At 35.8% G+C, this 22,144-nt stretch overlaps 1 protein-coding gene across 7 annotated transcripts in view; it reads right to left on the reverse strand.

Annotated features, from left to right (window-relative positions):
* NLGN1 (neuroligin 1) overlaps positions 1 to 22,144 on the reverse strand; it is a 400,680-nt gene that overhangs the window by 197,230 nt on the left and 181,306 nt on the right. For 5 of the 7 annotated variants that reach the window (XM_054835932.1, XM_054835935.1, XM_054835934.1 and 2 more), the window contains 2 exons: positions 16,638 to 16,697; positions 7,584 to 7,736 (listed from right to left, as the gene is read on the reverse strand). In XM_054835932.1, coding sequence (XP_054691907.1) covers positions 7,584 to 7,736; positions 16,638 to 16,697 — 213 coding nt within the window. The remainder of the gene's footprint in view (positions 1 to 7,583; positions 7,737 to 16,637; positions 16,698 to 22,144) is intronic. The other 2 variants (XM_054835938.1, XM_054835933.1) reach the window with 1 other exon arrangement.

Below are 22,144 nucleotides of genomic sequence, written 5' to 3' on the forward strand. Positions count from 1 at the left end.
AATCATAGAATGGTTTGGGTTGGAAGGGACCTCAGAGTTCATCTAGTTCCACCCCCCTGCCATGGGCAGGGACACCCTCCACTAGACCACATTGCCCAAAGCCCCATCCAACCTGGCCTTAAACACCTCCAGGGATGGGGCCTCCACAACCTCTCTGGGCAACCTGTTCCAGTGCCTCACCACTCTCACAGGAAAGAATTTCTTTCTAACATCTAATCTAAATCGACCCTCCTTCAGCTTAAACCCATTGCCCCTTGTCCTGTCACTACACTCCCTGACAAACAGTCCCTCACCAGCTTTCCTGTAGGCCCCTTCAGGTACTGGAAGGCCGCAATTAGATCTCCCTGGAGCCTTCTCTTCTCCAGGCTGAACAACCCCAACTCTCTCAGCCTGTCCTCACAGCAGAGGTGCTCCAGCCCTCTGATCAGCTTCATGGCCTCCTCTGGACTCTTTTCCTTTCTATTTTGCAAATATTATCAAGTTGAAGTTTATTATGTTCTCAAAGATAAATCTGCTATTTAGAAAAACTGGAATACTTTTATTATATGATTAAATATTGATCAAGGGAATTTATCTTACCAAAAAGTAATTTCTCTTCACAGAAATGACACAGACTGCTGTTATGCCAAAATGAATAGTTTTAAAGTTTGTTATTTGTTATTTTTCTGTTTACCAAAAAAGAAGTCTAGTGACAAATGTTAGAATAAACCTGTTATTTAAAATGTACCTGTACCAAGATAGAAACCCATTCAATGGCAAACAAAATGATGTCTTTGTGCCCTAAAAAATAGAGAAGCGGGTGTGTATCCATCTATCCAAGCAGATGGATAATGTCAATTTGCTGTGCTAGAAAAAGCACAAATAGAAAAGAAATGGTTCATTTTAAAAGTGCACTATATATTCAGGGTTCCCATTTCATAAATATCTTGCCTGCTGTGCACTGCAGTTGACCCTTTAAACATATCTAGTCAATAACCTATTGTTTACCGCAAGTCCATTTTGTCATTTTGATGGTACAGATTCAAGTGTGGCAATCTTCCTTTCTCTGCTCCACTGCATACATGACTCCCTTTGGCTGGTACTAGCTCACAAAAAAGCCACTAAAATGTCATTAATTACAGCAGGTTTGAGATCTGAATGCTAATTCTATTAATGGACCTATGAAATTAGGACACTGTAAATCTAGATGAGCTGTGCTTGGGCCTCCTGCAAACTGGGCTGACCTGAGGTTACCTACTATATTAAATAAGAATTGTCTAATACATTTCTAGAATTCTAAGTATGTGTAAATCAGAGCTCGTGAAGTACACCACCAGAGGGAATGGATAACTGCAGTGCGCTTTCTGTCTTAGCTTCTATTTATCTAGCATCAAATTCATTTGGAGTGCTTCATACCAAAAAACAGTGATGCCCAAGGCTAATGTGGGATCAGCTAAGGCTTTCTGGACACTTTCCCTACTGTGTAATCCCAAAATGTTAAAATTTCATATATAAGCATCTTAATATTCAGAAATCTAAAGGAGACTTGTTACAAAGCTGCCAAGGGTCCCTAAAAGTATTTATGAATTAACATTCCTGCATGTTCTTCCAATTCAGAAACTTAAATGAATGATTTTTGACTGCACATTGTGGTGCATTTTGCTATTAATTTCCAATCTTTACTTTCAATGTAATGTACTTTTAATTAGGCAATAATATATAATCTTCTGTTCATCCATCATTTTTACTCAAACATGTTAGGAAATGGGTAATAGAAGAAAGGCTCATCAGAGACCCTTTGGTGGTACAGCAAAGCCAGAATAAAATGCCATCTCCTGACAGTTCCTTTAAGGTTTCATAAAAAGATAATGGATGTGCTTGTCACTGACGCTAATGATCAAACATTTTCCCAGTTTTACTGGATATTAAATTGTGAACTATAAAAGAAAACCCCACAGTCGAAGCAATGTAGGAAAAAGAATCTTGCTACAATTTTTATCTCCTTTGATACCTAACTTAAACCTTCTTATTCCACTTACTGAATAGTCGCTACGGCATAAGTTGAGTGATGCTACTGAAGAGGCCTATTTTGAGGAGGAAAGACAGCACTCCAGGTTGCAGAATAGATAATATATGTAAAAATACTTATGTGACACAGGACACTAATTCATCGCAATATCTTTGTGAAGTTGACTAAAGCTTCTTTTAATCTAACATGAAGCAATTTTTGAGAGGGTTATGTCTAAATTTCATATATGATTTTGAAATATACTTGAAAGATATTCCTTATTTAATATTTTCAGTAGTATTATCATGATGTCAAAATAAAGAGAAGAGCAAAGCAGAAAAAAAAAAAGCAAACCCCTCAGACTATGTGATGGGAACACTACAAAGTACATAATTACCAAAATAAGGATTGATCAGTTTGACAAATTAGATTAACACTGAAAAAAACCCAAGATCTAATTTGAAAGCACTGGAAGAAAAAAAAAAAAAAGGTATGTTATTCTATTTAGAAAGAGAAAAATATCAAAACAAAACCAGACAATACCTTCTAGTCAATCACAATGAAATTAGACTCCTGGAAGTACTGGGCCAGTACTTCCAAGTTGTTCTGAATTAGCTTTCATTATAATATATTCTCATCTCTGTGTTCAGTCATGAAAAGGTTCACTAGGCTACATTCTGGAAGTACTATAGCAATTGGAACAAACTCATGTTCATAAACTTAAAGGAAACACAAAGGAAAGGTTGTGCATTAGTTTTTGCCTGTTGGAAATGTGCAATGTCTCACTGAAGAGAAAGATGGATAATGGCAGAAATGCTCGGCTTGGCACGGATTGTCCAACGCTTACTGCAGGGCTGTATCCTTATATTTCACATACCTCGTTAGCCAATATGATATTGCTGGTTGGCATAGAAGCAATATGCACGTTCAAACCTAATGTATTTTCTTAATGTATTCTGACACACAGCAACAAAACGTGTTAAGGCATAATAAGACTCATCATCTGTCACTGTATCATCCATAAAGCTCTAATAGTCATTAACAAAAGTAGAAAAGGGGTTTTGTGACAATATTTTTGCTTTGTTCTGTTTTCTTCCACTATTCTGAGTTTTATTTTACATGAATGTTGCAGCCCAACATAGCCAGCTGACACAACACACTACTCAAAAATTGAGGTTTGGGCTGGAAAACACAACAGACCTCTTCTAAGAATAGCTTTTCTCAGAATTAGCTCTGTGCATGAGTAGCAATTTTCCAGTACCGTTTTTCCTCATTGCATCATTTCAAATTATGGGCAGCTAGACTCTGTCACAAGGGGAAGCACCGTACTTATGAGCCCCATCGATTTCAGTGCGGTTATTTGGGAAATAATGTACTGGTAAGAATAAGGATATCAGGCCTTTCAAACAGTGTGCTGCAGTGACTTTACTTTCAGCATTAAAAGTACAAACTGGCAAAAAAAATTCAAGTAGTGGAATGCCTGGATAGGTGTTTTCTACTCAGTAATCCCAGTCAACGTCCTCCAACTAAAGGGTGACAATGTAAATACAAGACTAAATGACAGCAGTGCTTCTTATACCCTCCTCAAAAAGGAAAATCACTTATAATTAAAGAAAGCATAACCAAGACAATCTCACTTATGTGCGTGCTTCCATTTTGGCATAAATTATGGTCTTACAGTTACAGAACCCTTGCCTTCCCAATGCAGACATTATTCAGAATGCCAAATGGACAATATAAAATACATATAATTTTTCCTTTTTCTTTATTACCACCTTTTAACCCAGACCCTTGGAATAACAATATACTGTTTCTATAGGGAAAACCACTGCCTCTTAAAGAGGAAATAATGAGAAATTTAAAGCAGTGCTTAACCTAGAGATTCCTGTGAATCATTCTTCCCAGTTCAGTTTGTAAGCTGCATTAAAAATGTTTCTTTCAGTTCTATTAAAGTCCTGTGGTTAAAAGACAATCAAGAGTAAGAAGTATAAATTAATAAAATGAAGAAACTAGTACGCAGTTAGCATAAACAAGCTCTCTCCTTTCTCTCCCCTCTTGAGAGCAAAAGGACTAGCAGCCAATGCTGACCCAAAGCATTCTCCTCCTTTTCTAAATAAACCTTTTATAAGAAAGAACACAGAAAACAGCACTAGCAGTATTAAATCTGTCTATCATGATCTTTTCTGGATGCTAAATAGACTCCTTTTATAATCCATTTATGTTTCTTTTATGAAATTTATATAAAAAGCTCCTGCTTTTTACCAGATGGATATATGTTAAATAAACATTTGAAGTCTCAAATTAGTTGAGTTCAGAATCCAAACTTGTCTTCATATCTGTCCTTTGCTAAAAACAAGCCATAAAAATACATCTGCACTTACTCCCGTGCCATCCTTCAAGGGTATTAGACTACTCGTACAGTATTCCTCACTAGATGAGATTGCTTGCACAAGACTTGCATTTAAAGAGAATTTATAGACGATATAAATAGTCTGTTTCCAATGGCTTCTTATTCTGTAGTCCCCGATTTTCCAGGGCAAATAGTTGTCTTTTCCACCTTATCTTTATCTAAGGAAAGATTCTAACAGTCTTTCATTCTCAGACTTGTTTCAAAGACAAATTGGACCAGGCAACTCATTGGGGTTTTGTTTCTTTTTTAAATGCATTTGCTCCATAGTAATTTTTATCATTGTTTTCTCTTTACCAAATGCATTTTCACTTTTAAGCGATTTCTAACATTTTATTTAGAAGCAAATCCTGCCTTTCCATAAAATGAGGTCCTTGAGCAGATTAGTCTATAAGACAAAGGATATTTCAACACAGAATAAACAGAAAAATTTTCTGAACTGCACCAAAATCTGTCTACTGTGGACTTAATAATAGTACTGCAAGGAATATAATATCATGGCATATTCTCCCTTCCCATCACTACTGTTCTGGAAGAAAATGTTCCTGTTGCAACTCTAAACATTTATTTAACTGGCCTCCTTATTAAGAAATGTCACAGTGCAAATCTTGGTGAAACAACGGCAGAACTCCTAGGACTCACAGAGCTTGTCTATATTAAGATATATATCCACAAAGACTGATACAAGAAACCCACATCAATAAAGGCCATATGAAAGTGAGAAAATAAACCTTATTTTCTCCCTACACTTTCTCATGTGAAAAAAAGTCCCTATATTATTTCTCCCTGTACAGCCAGGCATTTTACACAGCAGCAAAGTGAGATCTAAGTGTCCCGCAGGCAATGGACAGTGAAGCTGAACCTCTCACCTTATGGGATATGATCGGATAAGGGAAGCTGAGAATTTGTCAGCTATGTATTTGAAAAACCATATCTTATTTAATGTGGCTGCAAAGGGTAACGTTCTGCTGTACAGTGATGAACAAGAGCTTCAAAACAGCAAAAGTAAAAGTTGATATCTACAATGATTATGCAAAAGTTCTACTCTGAGGCGATCTTAAGACCAGGAAACAAAGGCAGGCAGAAAAAATGAAAACTGTGCAAATTTTCTTTTTTGATTACTAATGTGTTTCACACTACCTATTTAGTGATATGTCATCATTATTTATTCAATATGTGACAGATAAGCATTGTACCATATACAAAATATATGAACGACCTCTACATATAGTTAACAGGTGCATTTATTTTACTAAGAAAACCCCGCAAGCCAGATACAGGGTTATTTTAGTTAGTTTGAAAGCAGTTTCAAGTATTCATACCAATCACTGGATTCTACTGTGAGTTTTAGAGGTTTTGCTGTACTAGGTCCCACTTAAAAGAAAATTAGCTCTCTGCCCCTTGAGGCTGTGTAAAGACCACAAAGTCCAAAGAACCACAAAAGCACGAACACAAACGAAATCCTCCTAAGCTCAGTAAGATGTTAGCAGTGGGTTACCTCAGGGATCAGTGTTAAATTACAAGTGGAAAATCCATTACCATCAACTAAGGTGAATTAATTTTCATCTTTCAAGCAACTAGCCCTTTCAAACACTGTAACTACAAATGACTTAGGAATTAAACTAAATAATTTACTAAAATAAACAGTGTTTTCAGATAATGGATACTGTATTACAGGACAGAATACCCTACTGGCATATAATATAGATAAATGTTGTTTGAAACGTCAAAGACGAAAGCACTGATGTAAAAATAAAATGTTGATTAGAGGCACAGATTACAGATTATTAACTGCTGCACTAATATGTGCCCAAGGACTTGAAGTCATTATATAAATTGGAGGACAGGAGGAGGGAGAAAAACAGAAAATATCAGAATTTCCTTGCTTAAAGACGTGCATCACAAATGAAACGTCCAGCTGGATACTAAGTAGATAAATACAGCAAAAAAATAGTTATGGTATTTCTGGAAATGATTCAGTCCCTTGTAAAACACAACTGTAGTAGACTAAGTTTCAAAATCTAAAGTCAAAATCCATTCCATCACCCCAAATTTAAAGTGTACTCAGATGTCAAATTTTTAACAAAAATTAAACCGTTGGAAGAAAATTACCCAGACGAAGAAACCAGAACCGGTGAATTCGGGGATTGTGCTAACTGAATTCAAAACACAAAGAAACAGAGCAATGATGCAATAGAATGACCACACAAAAGAAAACCAGAGTAGCAGACGCTGCTAATGCCCACGAATTGAAAATAAAGTTGACCGGTCTTCAGAATTGACTCACTGCTGTGAATGACACCTAGCCTATCGCTCCACTTCAGATGTTACAAGGAACACCACATACCTACATAAATATTCTGAAGTTGCTGTACTGACCTCCATAATATCCCAGAATTGTACTCCTGCTTTCAGGAGTCTTAGCATGCAACATTCCAGTAGAATATGCAGAAGAAAAAACCAACAATCATATTGTCTCAAGAGCTGATGAACTTGTATCATGAATGTAAGTACACTGAACAAATAAGTATATTCTTTTAGAAATACAAGCTACCAGAGGGATACCGCACAAGTCTACCAACAGCATCAGTATATCCTGTTCACTGTATTTGAAACAACCAAAAATAACCCTATTTGCTCTCTGATTTAGCCTAGAAAAGAAATACTGGATGTATTTGAATCATACCCACAACACTCTTAAAAATCACGATGAAGCACAAAACAAGTAGGTAAAAAGTATGGCTCTTATTAAACAATGTTTTCATAACCTCCTTGATATTTTTGTACTTTGAAAAAGCTATGGTAATCAAAACTTAGACTCTTTCTTCCAATAGAAAACCGTATTGTCTATGGCTTAACAATTTTTTAAAAAATGTAATTTGCCTGTCTATGAAGTAAAGCATGACTGTTATTCACAGAAAATAACTCTTCTGTCTGAACAGCTCAGCAATAGGAACACCTGTTTCATACCACTAAAAACATGACAGTAAGTTCTTCCAGATAGTACGGCATTACAAATATTATCTCATCCCCAGAATACAAACCTTTTATTTGACAAAGAAAACAAAAAAAGTTGCTGTTCTTTTACTCTTTTTTTAAAAAAAAAAAACAACAAACCCCACATTCTCAGGTATAACATGAATTGCATTGCAGACAGCAGGGATTAACGGAAAGCTGAAAGCTTCTTACCAAGTACCCCAAGGCGATAGTTGACTGTGATGACTATCACATTCCCATAACTTGCTAGAACACTGCCATCATATAAATTTCCAGTGCCTTCCATGTAGGACCCTCCATGAATATACACCATCACAGGCTTAGGTCCCCCACTGTCCCGAATGTCTGGAAAAAATATTAAGACACATTTTATCTCAAGAAAGTACCAAAAAAAGATACATGCAATATTTTAATTTTTATTTTTTTAGTGAGGTTATTTTTCTTGAAGTGTTTCTCAAGCAACATCTTTTACATAAGGAAAAGGGCAGGGGGGTATAAGCGTTTCTTTGTGGCTTGCTTGTAACTAAAGTTCGTATTTTTGAAACACTTGGTCTCAAAAAAGCAGAAAGGAATCGAAAATGGTAACATGTTTGCTCAAATGCAATGGGACAATGGTCTGATTCTGTTCCTCCTGAATTTTACGTAAAATGTCTACTAACATCAGTGTGAGTTCATTTAGGCAAAGTCTGAACACTTCTGAAAGCTCAGTCCATCTTTCTGTTCACTTAGCTAAAGGCAATTCACCATATTAAGATAAACAAGATTTCTGCTCGTACATAAATTGTTGATTGCTTCCAGTACGGTAAGATCAATAATTCATAAAAAGGGTGTATAAACAGCTGTCTTTTGATAGCTCTGAAGTCTAAGTTCTCAAAAAGTACTTAGAAGCTGTTTAACACTTAGACTTCAAATGGATGTTATATGTCAACTGAGTAGCCTGAAGTTTAAGGTCCATGGGTACTTCTTATTTTACTAAATTGTGAAAAGGACTGTATATTTGAAAAAATAGCTTCCTGGAACAATGCTTATAAATCCCCACCCTACATTTAAACAAATTGTAAGGTTGTCAACGTTGACACCAAATGCCAGGTAACAATTTTAAATCTTAGAAGCTCAGTCATTCTCTCAAACAAAATTAAATATTGACATAATGTTTTGAGTGTCTTTTTAAAGACGACATGGATGTGAGTATCCCTCCACCCCAAATAGTCCTATTTGCAAATTGATGCATCTACTCAGAATAAAATTTTGAATATCTGAACACCACTGCTCCTTCTGAGGAACGTTGTTCTTAAGTACCAATTCAAAGCAACAGTTAGTGGTGGGATAACATGTTTTTAAAAGATTTTTTTTTCTGTTGGACAGGAAAGAAATCAGCTAAGGTGTAAATTTAAACTTTTACATCTGGAATAAATTGTACTTTGATCTCATTTACTAGGTGCCTGAGTCTTTTCCACTGCCCAAGTCATAACATTCCAGAATAGTCCCTAAAAATCAAGACAGACAATAGCAGGAGAGCATATGAAAACTTCCTGAGGAGGAACTGTACTGCATAATTCTGATTCAAAGACATTTTTTGTCATTACAACACTATTCAAGTGACTTCCCTGATTACTCACTTCAGCGTTTGAAGAAACCTCAGATGTATTGTTACTCCTTTAATTTGGAGGAATCTTAGTTAAGAAGCTTTCAAGTAAGCTCTCTGTAGAATTGTTTGAATCATTTCTGAAGCACTGTAAAGACTACTAGGTGAGGGCAGTTACACTAAAAGCCCTGCTTTTTGAATTTGCTGGAAAAGATCAGCACAGATGCATCTGTTTATAGAAAGCCAGTTGCTATTATTATTTTGGTATTGATTCTAATTTGAAGAAAATGCCAGAACAGTCAAGATCAGAAATTGGATCTTCAATAGTGGAAGTACTAGAACAATCATTTATTCAAGACCAAAAGGATGATGAAAGGTTGCGCGTGAAATTGCTTGTATTGCTTTCCTCACTCAAGCATATAGCAAGGGCTTTCCAACATGCAATTTTCAGAGTGTAAAGCTAAGGAGATTCTTTATCTTCATCGTCCATAGGATAGAATTATGAGCTCCTGAGGTTTAAAATCCACACCAAGGAAAAAGTCTTTTCAAATTCATACACTGTTTTCAGTAGATGGTTTGTTCATAGTCTATGCTTTTTTTTTTTTTTTGGATACAAATATGGAAGCAATAATAAATTATTAATCTGAAATCACTGTGTGACTGTTCCCAGCAGAAATTGTACACAGTTAATTGTATGCTTGGTGGTAGCACAGGGGGAGACTGTCTCAGAATTCTTCTTTAATTAAAATTACATAGAATTACAGAGCACCAACCGTGAACAGTAATGAAATGTTGGTAGTACTGGCCTGTTTATCTGGAAAATAATACTGGAATATTTCAAAAAGAATGGGGGTCCTTTACCTGAGAAAGGAAGCACGCATGTATGAGTAAAATATGACATATAAAGAAGTGATTCTCTGAGTAAATTCTGTCTATATCATACTTTTATTTCCTACTACTAATATTCTGGTAAACATTACAAACAGATAAAGAAGGACTAACTCTCAGCTCTGCCTATGTGCCATGTCAGAGCAGATGACATGCAGTACGAATTTTCCTCATGCTGCTTTGGCAAAGTCATCAGTCTTAAGAGAAATCCCTTCTACAAAAGAAAAATGCTGCTTCTGTGTGTCTCAGGCCGTAATCAAGAATTGATTCCTACTTGAAAGAGTAAATGTTCCCCCATGAAAACCATCATCCTTTAAAATTAAAATGGAGGAAGTATTAAGATAATACTCTGTGAGGAGAAATTCTGTATTAGTACAAAAGCGGCAGAAAGATGCACTTTTCAAAAGCGCTTATTGAAGTGTCAAACTCAAAGAAAATAACTGAGATTTTGGCACTCTCATACTTTTCAAAACTTGACCATAAATGATTTGATACATTTTTCATTTTTTCCTACAGGCTGGTATCAGTCCTCTGTGTGCATGTGCTGGAGTGGTCTCAGTACACCGTAGTTACACGGTCTCACACAGATTACGAGTTATTCAGGGATGCAGATTAACAGTTATTTGTGGAAATAGCTCAATCTCAACCTGAAGCATTGGGGTGCAAATGGGGCATTTCTGCCGAGTGTAAATTTATATACTGGTTTAATTTGTGTACTGTACATTTTGTTGCATTTTAGTAAGATTTGCTTTAATTAAAAACCAGACACATGAATATTTTCAAAGACATGCACAGATACTGCTGTTCAAAATCCTTCTCAAATTCAACTCTGTTCTGTTTTTATTCACACAGAAGATAAGTTTTGAATACTGTGATTTGTTTGGCTTTAAACGGCTGGTTCATAAAACACCTCAGTAGGTCTTACTGTATAGCAGAGAATGATCTTATTTATATGACACACATGAACTTTCTTATTACAATTTCCATCATCTCCTCTTTTCTCTACCTTTCTAATGTTTGTTGCATCTACTTTTTATGTCTGGTCTTAATTACATTACAGGCAATTTAGGAATAGGGCTGTCTTTTATTCTATGTTTGTTGCATCACACAACAGGGAACCGGGTCTGACTGCGAATATCAGCCACAATTGTCATATATAACAAAACATAATTATAGCTTCAGTCGTTTGAAGCTGATGTGAATTGGCCACGTGATTTAACAAGTATAATTTGCAGGGAACAACCAAAACAGGAAAGGAAGAAAGCCTACCTGGAGACAACTTAGCACAAAAATATAATTAGTTTAGCACAGATGTCACAAGCGATGTTTTTTTCTAAATGCTATAAAAAATTGTGACATTTTGTTGTAGAGTATTAAGTAATTTTAAAATTTTTTTTAACATGAAACAGCACTAGAACAGTGGAAAACTTTTAGATAGGTTACTCTAAAATCTATGTGCTCCTCACAGATAATATTATATATCTATATGTGTAGCTCTTCCATAAGCTTTTGTCCTAAAATATTTAAGTAGAGTATGGTAGCAATCAGTGCAACTCTTAATCATTTAAAAGCCTTTTGAAAGTATTTGACCTTTCAGTTCAAATCTATTGGGTGCCTCATAGATGCACTGCTATTTTAATAAGCTAGTGCACTTATCAGTGCTACTACGTAAACATCCATTAATGCCATGTTTTTAACACATGATATAAAACTACATGTCCTGAGACTATTAAAGTATCTATTGAACTTCTGTTAGGAGTAGCAGCATAGTTCTAGACACTTTTCATGTTTTAAAATACAGCCTGTACCCATCAAGTTTCAGACAAATATAATGCTCCTTTTTTCATTTGTTTTTGTATCTGTCAAACCAATGGATCATTTTGTGCACTCTCAAATACTTAACTACCTTTACCTGAAAGTGATTTGAGATCCTGATGGAGGACTATATGAATGTATATTCTAATATTTAAAAAGGCCTGTACTTTTACAGGTGCATCTGGAGCAGATTCTCATTAGAGTAGGACCTTAACAGGCAGGTAGGTAGAAGTAGGTACCGATTTTAAATTATTCAAAGATGATGGTTAGAAATGCAAAAGCTGACAGACTCTTCACTCTACAAGCAATGCTTGGCAGTGCTAAAAGTATACGGGAGCCCCAAAGAGGTGCTTAAATTAAAGGTCTGTCAGAATTTTTACTATGCACATTTTCAGGTATTAACAACATCAGCACAAAAATTCAAGATAATCTGAACTGAGGTCCTCAGTGTACAGGGAAAATATAATTGGAAAAAATTAATATGCAAGTGACATTGGAATCTGTACTTCAGAGTTGGAATCACAGAACTAACATTAACGGGTGACAGGATGAACAGGAATCATGAATATGTCTATGTGTATCAATCAACAGGTTCACCAAAGTGGTAAGATCTGTGCTACTCCAGCCTGGCTGGAACTCATTAGAGGCTATAATTAAGGCTGGAGCATGTGGTTGCTTTGTGAGGTAGACAAATGTGTTCTGCTGTTTACTGATCTCTGAAGTCCGAAAATGTACTAGTGCCAGACGGAAAGATTGTTTCTCTCGCTGTTTCTTACCATGACAGTTGAAAGCAGATGAAATGCTAAACTTAGCAACCTAGTCTATTTTAATACTAATGGAGTGATAGGGTTTTTTGGAGAAGATCCTCAATTCCGAAATGTGCTCTTTTGTGCCAGTAACACTACAGTCTGTTAAGAATAAGAAGGGATTTGCAGATGCATTCTGCATCATTAGCAATTTAAAATTTCAGTGGATTTTTGTTTGGTTTGCTTTAAAACATGCTCTGGACCAAGAACTTCCTTCAGTCAATGAAGTCCAATAGCCCATATAAGACAGAGCATCAGACTAAATGATCAGAATCATCACAGTTACAGCCTGTGAACCAACAGCAACATCTGTTCCTAATCTATCTCCTTTTTCACAGGAAAGATTGGAATGGAGACGGGAAGAGTTGAAACATCTAGCAATTACAGTGCAGACCTCATTCCTGAGGCACATAATCTCAGTTCCCTGCTTTGCTATGGACATGGTATCTGCATTCCTCAAACTTTGCATCTATATTCCTCATTTCTAAAAATGGAATAGCAGCATTCCTTTATCACAGAGGGATGCTGTGAGACTGAATACATTAAAAACTGAGAGATGCTCAAATAGCATTGGGGACTAAATAAGGATCTAAGATTGACAGATTGATGTGCTAGGTAAGGTATGTATGACAGAATGGTGGATGAGAAGAATTCATTTGTGAGCAATCCTTCGTGGATATTTCATGCAGCACTAACTACCTAGAAGTCCAGTTCTGATCCCTGAGTACATAGGCTGATTAATGATTTGTGCTGCTATATTTTAAGACATGCTAAGGATTTCAGCATATAGGAGCTAAGTGTGCACAAAGAATCACTGGGTTTTGCTATAGCCAAATTATATCAAGTTAAAATTATACCAAAATTAAGACTGAGATAAAATATTAAGATTAAAATATTTTACTTTTTTTAAACCAAGCCTTGTTTCTAGACTGAGGAAGGTACAGTTTATTCAACTGCTGAGCAACTTAAATCTTGCATCTACAGTGGATATTGCTTACCTGCTTGTCAGCAAATAGGCAAATCCACCACTGCTATAAAAAGGGAAAGCCCCAATGCTCACTGTTTGCAGGTGCTTTTCCCACTCTTCTTTTTGGTGCCTGCTCAGGTAGTTCAATACTTATTAAAAATCAGCTAAGCAATTTCAAGTGTAGACATGAAAGGGTTACACAGAAACAAGAATGCATCCAGACTGGGGAAGACATTTATATAATTTCTGACTTTTCACACATTTCACACTCAGAATTTGAAAACACCTTCATTTTTTAAACAGCAAATTTGCAGATCATTAGCTGGTAATGTGCACTACTGCCTTTGGGTCTTTCGAAAACAAAAATGAAAAATGATCTAATTAAGCCTGGTCTACTGGTTGCAGCACATACCAGAGATCCAAGTCTGATTACTGATTCCAGTGCTTGTGCTGGCAAGGTTTGGACCGCAATACTGTGGTAGTGACATGTAGCAGCAGGATGGGAGCAGGATTATTGAACGCTGTTTTAAAATGAAACTTCTAATCAAACTCTGATGTTTGAGTGACACAATACAGAATACTTTCCAGGCAATTGATCCAGGAAACTGCTATGAAAGATCTTTCTTCAGGAAAGGTATAATACAGGAAATGGACATGTGAGCTCTGAATTTCTTAATACAGAGACCATCCGGAGCATTTTAGAAATCACTGGACAGTGTTTATGTTACATGGATTCTATGCTTATATGACACAGTTTTTCACCGTGCATAGCCCAGTCTCCCTAGTATTCCCACTTCATCATTCATTCAGTTTGATATTTGTTTTATTTTGTCCACAGTTATTCATTTGCAGATTTTAATATAGAGTAAAAGCTACCATAGTGCGAAGGGTTTGATGAACAGGTTAGCAGAAATCTGGACAGCTAAGGTGGCTTTTTGCTTTGCCTGCCTCTTTCCTGTTACTTATAACCAAATATATGACTTGAAGTTTGTGAACTCTTCAGTTCTGCACATGCAACAAGTGCTAGAACTCCAATGCAGAAGAGCAGGTTCACAAAACGCAGGTAAGGTCACCCAATACCACTCCTCCACTGAGGGACAGTGAAATGAAGGGCCTCAGACAACAGGGTTTCTACCAGCCCAGCAGACATCCCAACAGTCTTCAGCGTCTACTGATCATAAAAATTTAAATTTGCCCTGTCTCTCCATGACTCTCAGAAGCAGTGAAAGTCTAATTACTGCCTGCATTCTTCTATTGGCACAGAAAGGAGAACAAAACTGTCACTTGTATGCCAGAGAAAATTAATCCCAGTCCTATAAATTACAGAGATTTATTAATGTTGTAAATGTGTTTCTTCCCCCCTAGTTTGACTGCTGTGTTCTTACAGTCCTTTCTCTCTCTCCCACAAGTGTCAACGTGGGAGATAGGTTTTCTCTGACATGGACACTTGTTCTCCAAAGACATATCCCTACTCTCATCAGATTCTACGTACTAAACTGCTTTCTGATAGCAACCACTCTCTGCTGAATTTTAGCAAACTGAGTAGTCTCTTTTAAGTGTGTCTAAGTAGAGAAGGACTCAACAAATGTTAAGCCATTAGCATCCGTCTTGGCAATTATACAGCAATTTAGGAGAGCCATTAAGGTCCACTCGATGAATAACCTAGGTTTCAAACGGTTTCTTAAAACATATTGTTAAAACAAGACAGAGTAACTTTTACAATGGCTAATTCAATACCACAGGTCTTGGAGAACACACAAGAATGTCTCTTGCAATATTTTTTCATGAATTAATGTAAAACTGACTTGGCCTTATAGACCTAAGTGGATCTGAATTTTCATACTTAGCTCTGAATAATAGGAGAGTTTTCAAAGGAGATTTTTCAATTAGGTTCTTCTTTCTAATCTTGGGCCAACTGGTGGACTTTCATTCGTATGCTTAACATACACATTCAGCAGAGGATTGTAAATCAGACATATAAATTTGTGGATTTATTTGTAAAGTCTCTGTTCAGTTATTGGTTAAAAAGTTAAATGCTCATATTTGCCTTCCTTCATCTTTTGTGATAAGACTGCACATTTCTGAGTAAACCAGTTAACGTTCTGTGTGATGAAAATTTTCTTAAGAGCCTTGCAGTTGACAAGTTAAGCTTCATCTGAGTATCTGGCAAAAAAAACCCCTCAGACATTAACAGAGAAGCAAGTAGCAACTCCACCAGTCTTATATGGTAATTTGTTTTACTCACTGACCATAAAATATACAAAGTATGTGTTTAAGATTCAGAATTTTGAAGCACATCAACTTGAAGGGATGAGACTGCTCAGGAGAAAGAGCTCCTTGTTACCATTTTCATAGCCCTGAAAAAATATCAAATCTGCATTCATAAACAGAATAATATGCTTGACATTTCAAACTTTCGATTTCACTTGGTAATAGGGTTTTCTAAGAGTCAGCACAAGCAGATAGGCATCATCTTTATATGCCTGTAGAAAACAGAAGGGATGGGATTCCTTTAGATGACATCAATTTAGCTCCACTGAATTCAGTGGTGCTGCGCAGAGCCTCACCAACTGCAACTAGTGCCTGCTGTTCCAGAGGTACCGCTCTTCTACAGGCAGGTGGGGTGGTCTTGCATTTATTGGTATTCGTTCACGGGGATGTAAAATGCAGAGGGTTTTGTATTTGGGGAAATTCAGTTGCTTAAGAGACACTTTCTAAGAATTTTCTGTATTTTGTCTTTTATAAACACAACATTTTATATGTTTATCAAACTGAGATCAGTCAGTGAAAAAAGAAACATCTTTGTACTTGGTGAAATACATAGGGTTAGAAAACATGCAAAAAGGTGTACAGAGAAACTTTAAAAGAGTGTTAGTTTAAGTAGTATGGACAAAATTCAGTCAAAAGGTGGGATGCAACATATCAAAAGTCCATTTCAAGAAAACAAAAAACCCTTCTCTTTAAATATTGTTACTGTTTTGTATCAAAAGGTAGAACTTAACAACAATCTTTCTTTTAAAAAATTAAAAATATATATGTATAACAACAAGCAAGAAGACAAAACACATCAAAAATGGGAATTAAAAAAAAACTCTTCAAAAGAAGACAAGAAGTCAAAAAAAGAGGGGAGAAAAAAGATTTTCAGGGATCCTTGTCATGCAAATCAGTTTGGCGGCAAAAAATACCTTCATCTTCAGCACCGTCATTATCACCTAAATCATCTGTCTGTTTCTTTGTAAGGGGACCTAGGATTGAGAACGGAGAAAATGGAGGAAAAAAGACAATTCAAGAATATACAAGACTGAGGAAAAAAAACAGTGAATATTAAATTCCCATGGATGTTTCAAGAAAAACATTTGCAGGGAGGGAAATCTTAGTTTATAACAATCAATTTTTCATTACGTTTTTCAAACATTACAGCAAAACCTTCCCTAGGGGGTATGGCTATTAGAAACATCTAGCACAAGAATCAAAGAATGCCCAGTGCTTTATTGTTTTTAAATGAAGAATCAAAGCTTGTTTACTAAAAGCATACCCACCATAAACTATATTTATCCACTTAATTGAGTTTTTTTGTTGTTATTAGGAATAGCAGAGACAAGAACTGCCAGATTACCTCTTGCATTTGATGCAATAAGGTGACTAACAAACATCTTGACAGTTGGTTAAAACAATATTTTCTGTGAAATGCTAATTCACATTTCATAGTTCAAGCATTTAAGCTCATGCTTTACAAAGATAAGCATGGCTTTGGCCTTTTTTTTTTTCTTTTGATACTCTCATTACATTCTCTTTTAAATAGAACTGTAAATTCCCTTGAAACCTTTGACTACCTGCTGAGATATTTGTAAAGAAACATGAAAATCTGTATGTAAACCAGAAACAAGAGTGAAATCCTAGACCAACTGAAGACAATGATTTCTGCCATTGATTTCAATGGGGCCAGGGTTTCGCGCACAGTATACAAAAGTTGCGTTGAATATGGAATTGAAGTTTTAGCTTGGGCAAGACATACGGTATCATAATTCCTTATCTTTATAAATGGATGGCAAGACAAAATTCTTTCATGCCCAGCACCTGTATTATAACAAGTATTAATAGATTAATCATATTTTCGAACGGGAAAAATGCCCACTCATTTACTAATAAAAATATACACCAGAAGGAAAGTCAAAGGCCATTCTGAAAATATTTCCACATCATATATTTTACACACTTACGCACAAACAAAAGACAGTTGGAACTCAGCATTATCTTTCCTTTTTTTTCAGAGCTCTCTCATTTCCATGACATTCTGTAATTTGCATGCAAAAAAGCAATCAGTACAAACACAGGACTAAGTAACAAAAAAAGAAAAAGCCAGCCAAGCACAGAGTAGAAAACAAGAACTTTCTCATGCATAAAATAGCAATAGACAAAAACAACAACAACAAAAAAGAGATGAACAGTATGTGTTGATATTTGCAGTAGATGTAGGCAAGAGACATGCATTAACTCTAAGCACTATGGGTATTAAAACATTTGTATTTAAAAAGCTCTCTTTAGCTCTATTTTACAGGAATATTAGTCATTCAGCATTAAACCTGTCGTTTAAAGGCAAAATACCATGTATTTGAGTGATGCATTTAAAAAAAACCTCGTAAAATATTTCTACCAGGTGCATGGATTTGAGAAAAAGAAACAACCCATGAATTACCATGAGATTTTAACTGCGAATGTAGAAACTGGACCATATTATTGAAAACCAAAGATGAATACCTTAATTACTGCGTCAGTCAGGAGTAGAGTTTTAAACTCATTCTAAATACAGAACACTAGAATTATACATCATAAATTAAACACGAGTATTTTTATAGTCACACCTGCAACAATCATTCTATTTAGTACAAAGCTTTGTTGAATGCAATGGCTTTTCCTAATACGAGCCCTGAATGTAATCTTTGCAATATATGGTATCTAGATAATGTGACCCTATCCAAAGACACACATTCAAATGTCTTGCTGCCCATCATTCTCATACCATAGCAACTTTTCTTCAAGAAAAGTAAAAGATGTATGCAAAGAATAACAATAATTTCATGGTGGGTTTTCGGCACAGCCAACAGGAAGAATGGACGTAAAATTCTAAGAACTATGCACTTGACGGAGCTATGCACTTAATAATGGAGAGCCAGTCACAGCCATGGATATATATATATACACGTGTGTACACATTTTTAATGCCTTCTTGTTATCTTTTAAACTTTTAAAAAAGTCACCAGAGAGGAACAAAGTAGTAGCTGGAAAGGCAAACAGCACACATGTCTCCAAATAACTTGCAGAGACAGGAGCAATTTCTCCAAGGCAATGAATGTTACATTTTTTTAATAGCTGGTCTTTGTGAGGTATTTTGTACAGATCACGGTTCCAGATCTCAACAGTAGTTACCTAATGCATCAAACATCTCAATGCCAATGACTGATCTCATACTGTCTCTGATTTTACAGTGTGGTGAAGCATAATTGAGGCTAGCTATTAAGAATAACCCAGGTAATTTTAGTATTTATACAGTTGTAAGTTTCTCTGAAAACCATAACAAAAAATCAGACCATCTTCCTTGTACTCATGTTGCAATACACATTATACACAATGCCTTTTGCAAACAGGCTGAGCTATTTTTAAACTGTCATAGATTAAACACGCTTTCTAATCTAGCTAATAGCTGCGTATCTATTTCACAGCAGAGGGTCTGCTTGCCGCATCCCCTAAGCAGGAGGACTCACCCCTGATGGATACATGTGACAGACCCACCAGGCACCACTAGCGCTATTCTGTTAAAGAGGAGGCATGATTTCTGCCACAAGTTCGCTCCAGTCTGCAAATATAATGGACCACATTCATTACATCTCAGCCATAGCTAGCTTAGAGAAACATGGACCAAAATGCTTCAGACATATTTTCTGCTTCCTGGAGTTACAATGCTATCTGAGGTCTGGAAACCAAGGCGGAGCTTGGTCCTCATGCACTGGGTGTGAAACTACTTACCTATTAGCTGTACTTTACCTATACATACATGGATACTATGAAACTTAGTTTGTATTTGTAAATTGCTCTGCAATCCCTAAAAAGAACATCAGCTCAAGACCCATTGTGCGCTTGGCTGTCTAAAACGGCATAGAGCAACATCAGTGGTTCAACCTTGAGTCCTCAAAGAGGAAGCAGAGCTCTGAGCTTGACCATTTATGTTCTGTGTTGCCCATTTCATGTATGGCTGCTGAAGAAATTTTCTTAAATCATAGAAATACTATTAAGAGAAGTTCTGGATGAGACTTCCACTTGTAATTCTCATTCTAAAGTCAGTAAGAAATGGCTTTTGCTTCTGATTCTCCAGATAACAGACTACATTGACTAACAGCATCACTGTGTCTAAGATCGTAAAGACTGATGTCTTGAGTCCTTACACAGGAAAACATGCTGAAATTGCCATCAGATAAACAAAATAAAATCCTATGGAAAGAGCCTACAAAATGTAACAGGAATAGCCTTTTCAAGTAAAAATAAATCAGGACTGAAATTGCTTAGTAGGTGTATAGTTTTCAGGTTTTTTCTGCAGGGTTGATTTATATTCTACAGAAAGTTTATGAATTTGTATATATATCCCTCAACTAGATTTATTTCTTTAGCCTTGACTGCTAATTCAATATATGATTCTTTAGAGTTCTTCCGTAGTTTTAATATTCTTTTCAGGTAACAAACTAATTTTTAAAATACCGATACTGAGACATGATGGACTAGGAACCAATGCAACAAAAGAGTATACATTTTCAAGAATTATGTTCGCCAAAAGTCTTTTATCCACAATTACTTTCCACTGTTGTTCCACTGTAGCTTCTCTTCACCTTTCATGAAGGCTCACTTGTTCTTCCTCTTTGTGCTTTTCACTTACAAAAATGGACATCCATTACAAAAAGACCTTTTTACTATGTTTAAGACATAAGCCTTCATATAAACACGCTGCCTTGTGCTGGCCTAAATTTTAGCTAAAGTTTATGCAATATTAAATATCAACAAAGCAATCAGGTACCATAAATAATTGGGGGGGGGGGGGGAGTGGCGAAGGATACTAAAGCCTCTAAAATGCTGATGCAAAAATGATTTATTTATCAAGAGGCTCTCTAAGGTTTAGTCTCATTGAGTCTCATGTTGCTGCATACCCATAACTCTCATTAATGCTAATGGGAAAGTAGACCCCTAAGTCAGTTTAAAAAGGGAAAGAAGTGATTACTGCATTTTATGTCTCCTAAAGGCAATGAATAGTCTTGCTACAAAAGCTAAAGGAATGCTATGTGCAGGAGGAACTCCTAACAAACTCTCTACTCATTTAATTTAAAAATAGTTCTTACATTATTTAAAATATTATTCAAACATTTATTCTATTGGTATTGCAATCAATGCTAAGGGAGTAACACGATGCATTTTAAAATCTCAATAGCTGACTACTGCATGTTTGCAGATGGCTTTCCCTTACTCAAAATAAGAGAAATAATATACCTCCTGTCCAGTTAGCTAGAGAGTAATTATGCGCTCAGAAATAATTAAAGTCCAGCCATATTAATTCAGGTTTTTATCAGTCCCTTTGATGAAGGACTAAGGTACTTTAGCTCCCAAATATATTAAAGCTGATTATAAATTTTCTCTTTATGGTCTTGATTTGGCAGAAATTATCTGTGGCCTTTTGGACCGCATGTGCGTGGGAGGCATGGAAGCTGTGGATGTCATTAGCTTTTTGGCCTGGGAAAGCTACTCATCATAAAAGAGTCATACTGCAAGTTGACACCATTTTCTAAAACAACAGTACAAATCCGCTAAACTTAATAAATCTGTGCTTATGTACACAGTCATTGTTTGAGCCAAAATGTTCTCCTTCAGTAACGAGAAAAGTGGGAAAGAAAAAAAAAAAGGACCTTTTACATTAGGTTAAGTAGACTCCATGGATCTAGCAATTTAGAAATCACCATAGTAATAATCATTCTTTGAGTTAAGGTGTCTGCTCAATAAAAAGGGAAAGAGGTGAGATTAAGTCGACTGCTGAAATAATACAGGTATTAGAAAAATTCACTAAGTGGGTTGCAACATGTAGAGCACATGTTAAAGACAATCATATATTTATCTTTAAACTTATCTAAGTGCCTACTTCCATCCTTTGCTATTTCTTCCGCATTAGTTCATTTTTTAATTGAGCAATGAAGATCTGGGAAGTGAAGGCCTCACCTTTTAGGGGCTTACCCTCAGATCCAAATATAAAATAACCAACCCTTTCTTATTTCAACTATCATTTTTATGCAGCAGACTCTCCAACAAAAAAAAACCCGTGCTTAATTATCACAGTCTAGCAGATGTTAGCTGAGGCACAATAACATGTTGTACCTATCTCCTGTTTTTAATTTAAAATAAATTAATGATGAGTTATAATTAACAATCTTCAAACCTCAAAATTTTCAGTGAAGCAAATTCAAAAATCAAATTCTTCTATGTGGAAATGAAAACGTAACTATATAATATTTTTCCTTATACATGTAATGACAAATTGGAAAGATACAGCATAATAGTCATCTGATTAATAATTTTGTAAAATCATCTTCTTTCATTTGAAAATTAGAAAGCTGTCAACAAAAATAAAAGAACGAGAATTCCTTACAGAAAAGGGATTTGG

The sequence above is a fragment of the Grus americana genome, chromosome 9 (genome assembly GCF_028858705.1).
Source record: "Grus americana isolate bGruAme1 chromosome 9, bGruAme1.mat, whole genome shotgun sequence".
In the NCBI taxonomy this organism is placed as follows: Eukaryota; Metazoa; Chordata; class Aves; order Gruiformes; family Gruidae; genus Grus; species Grus americana.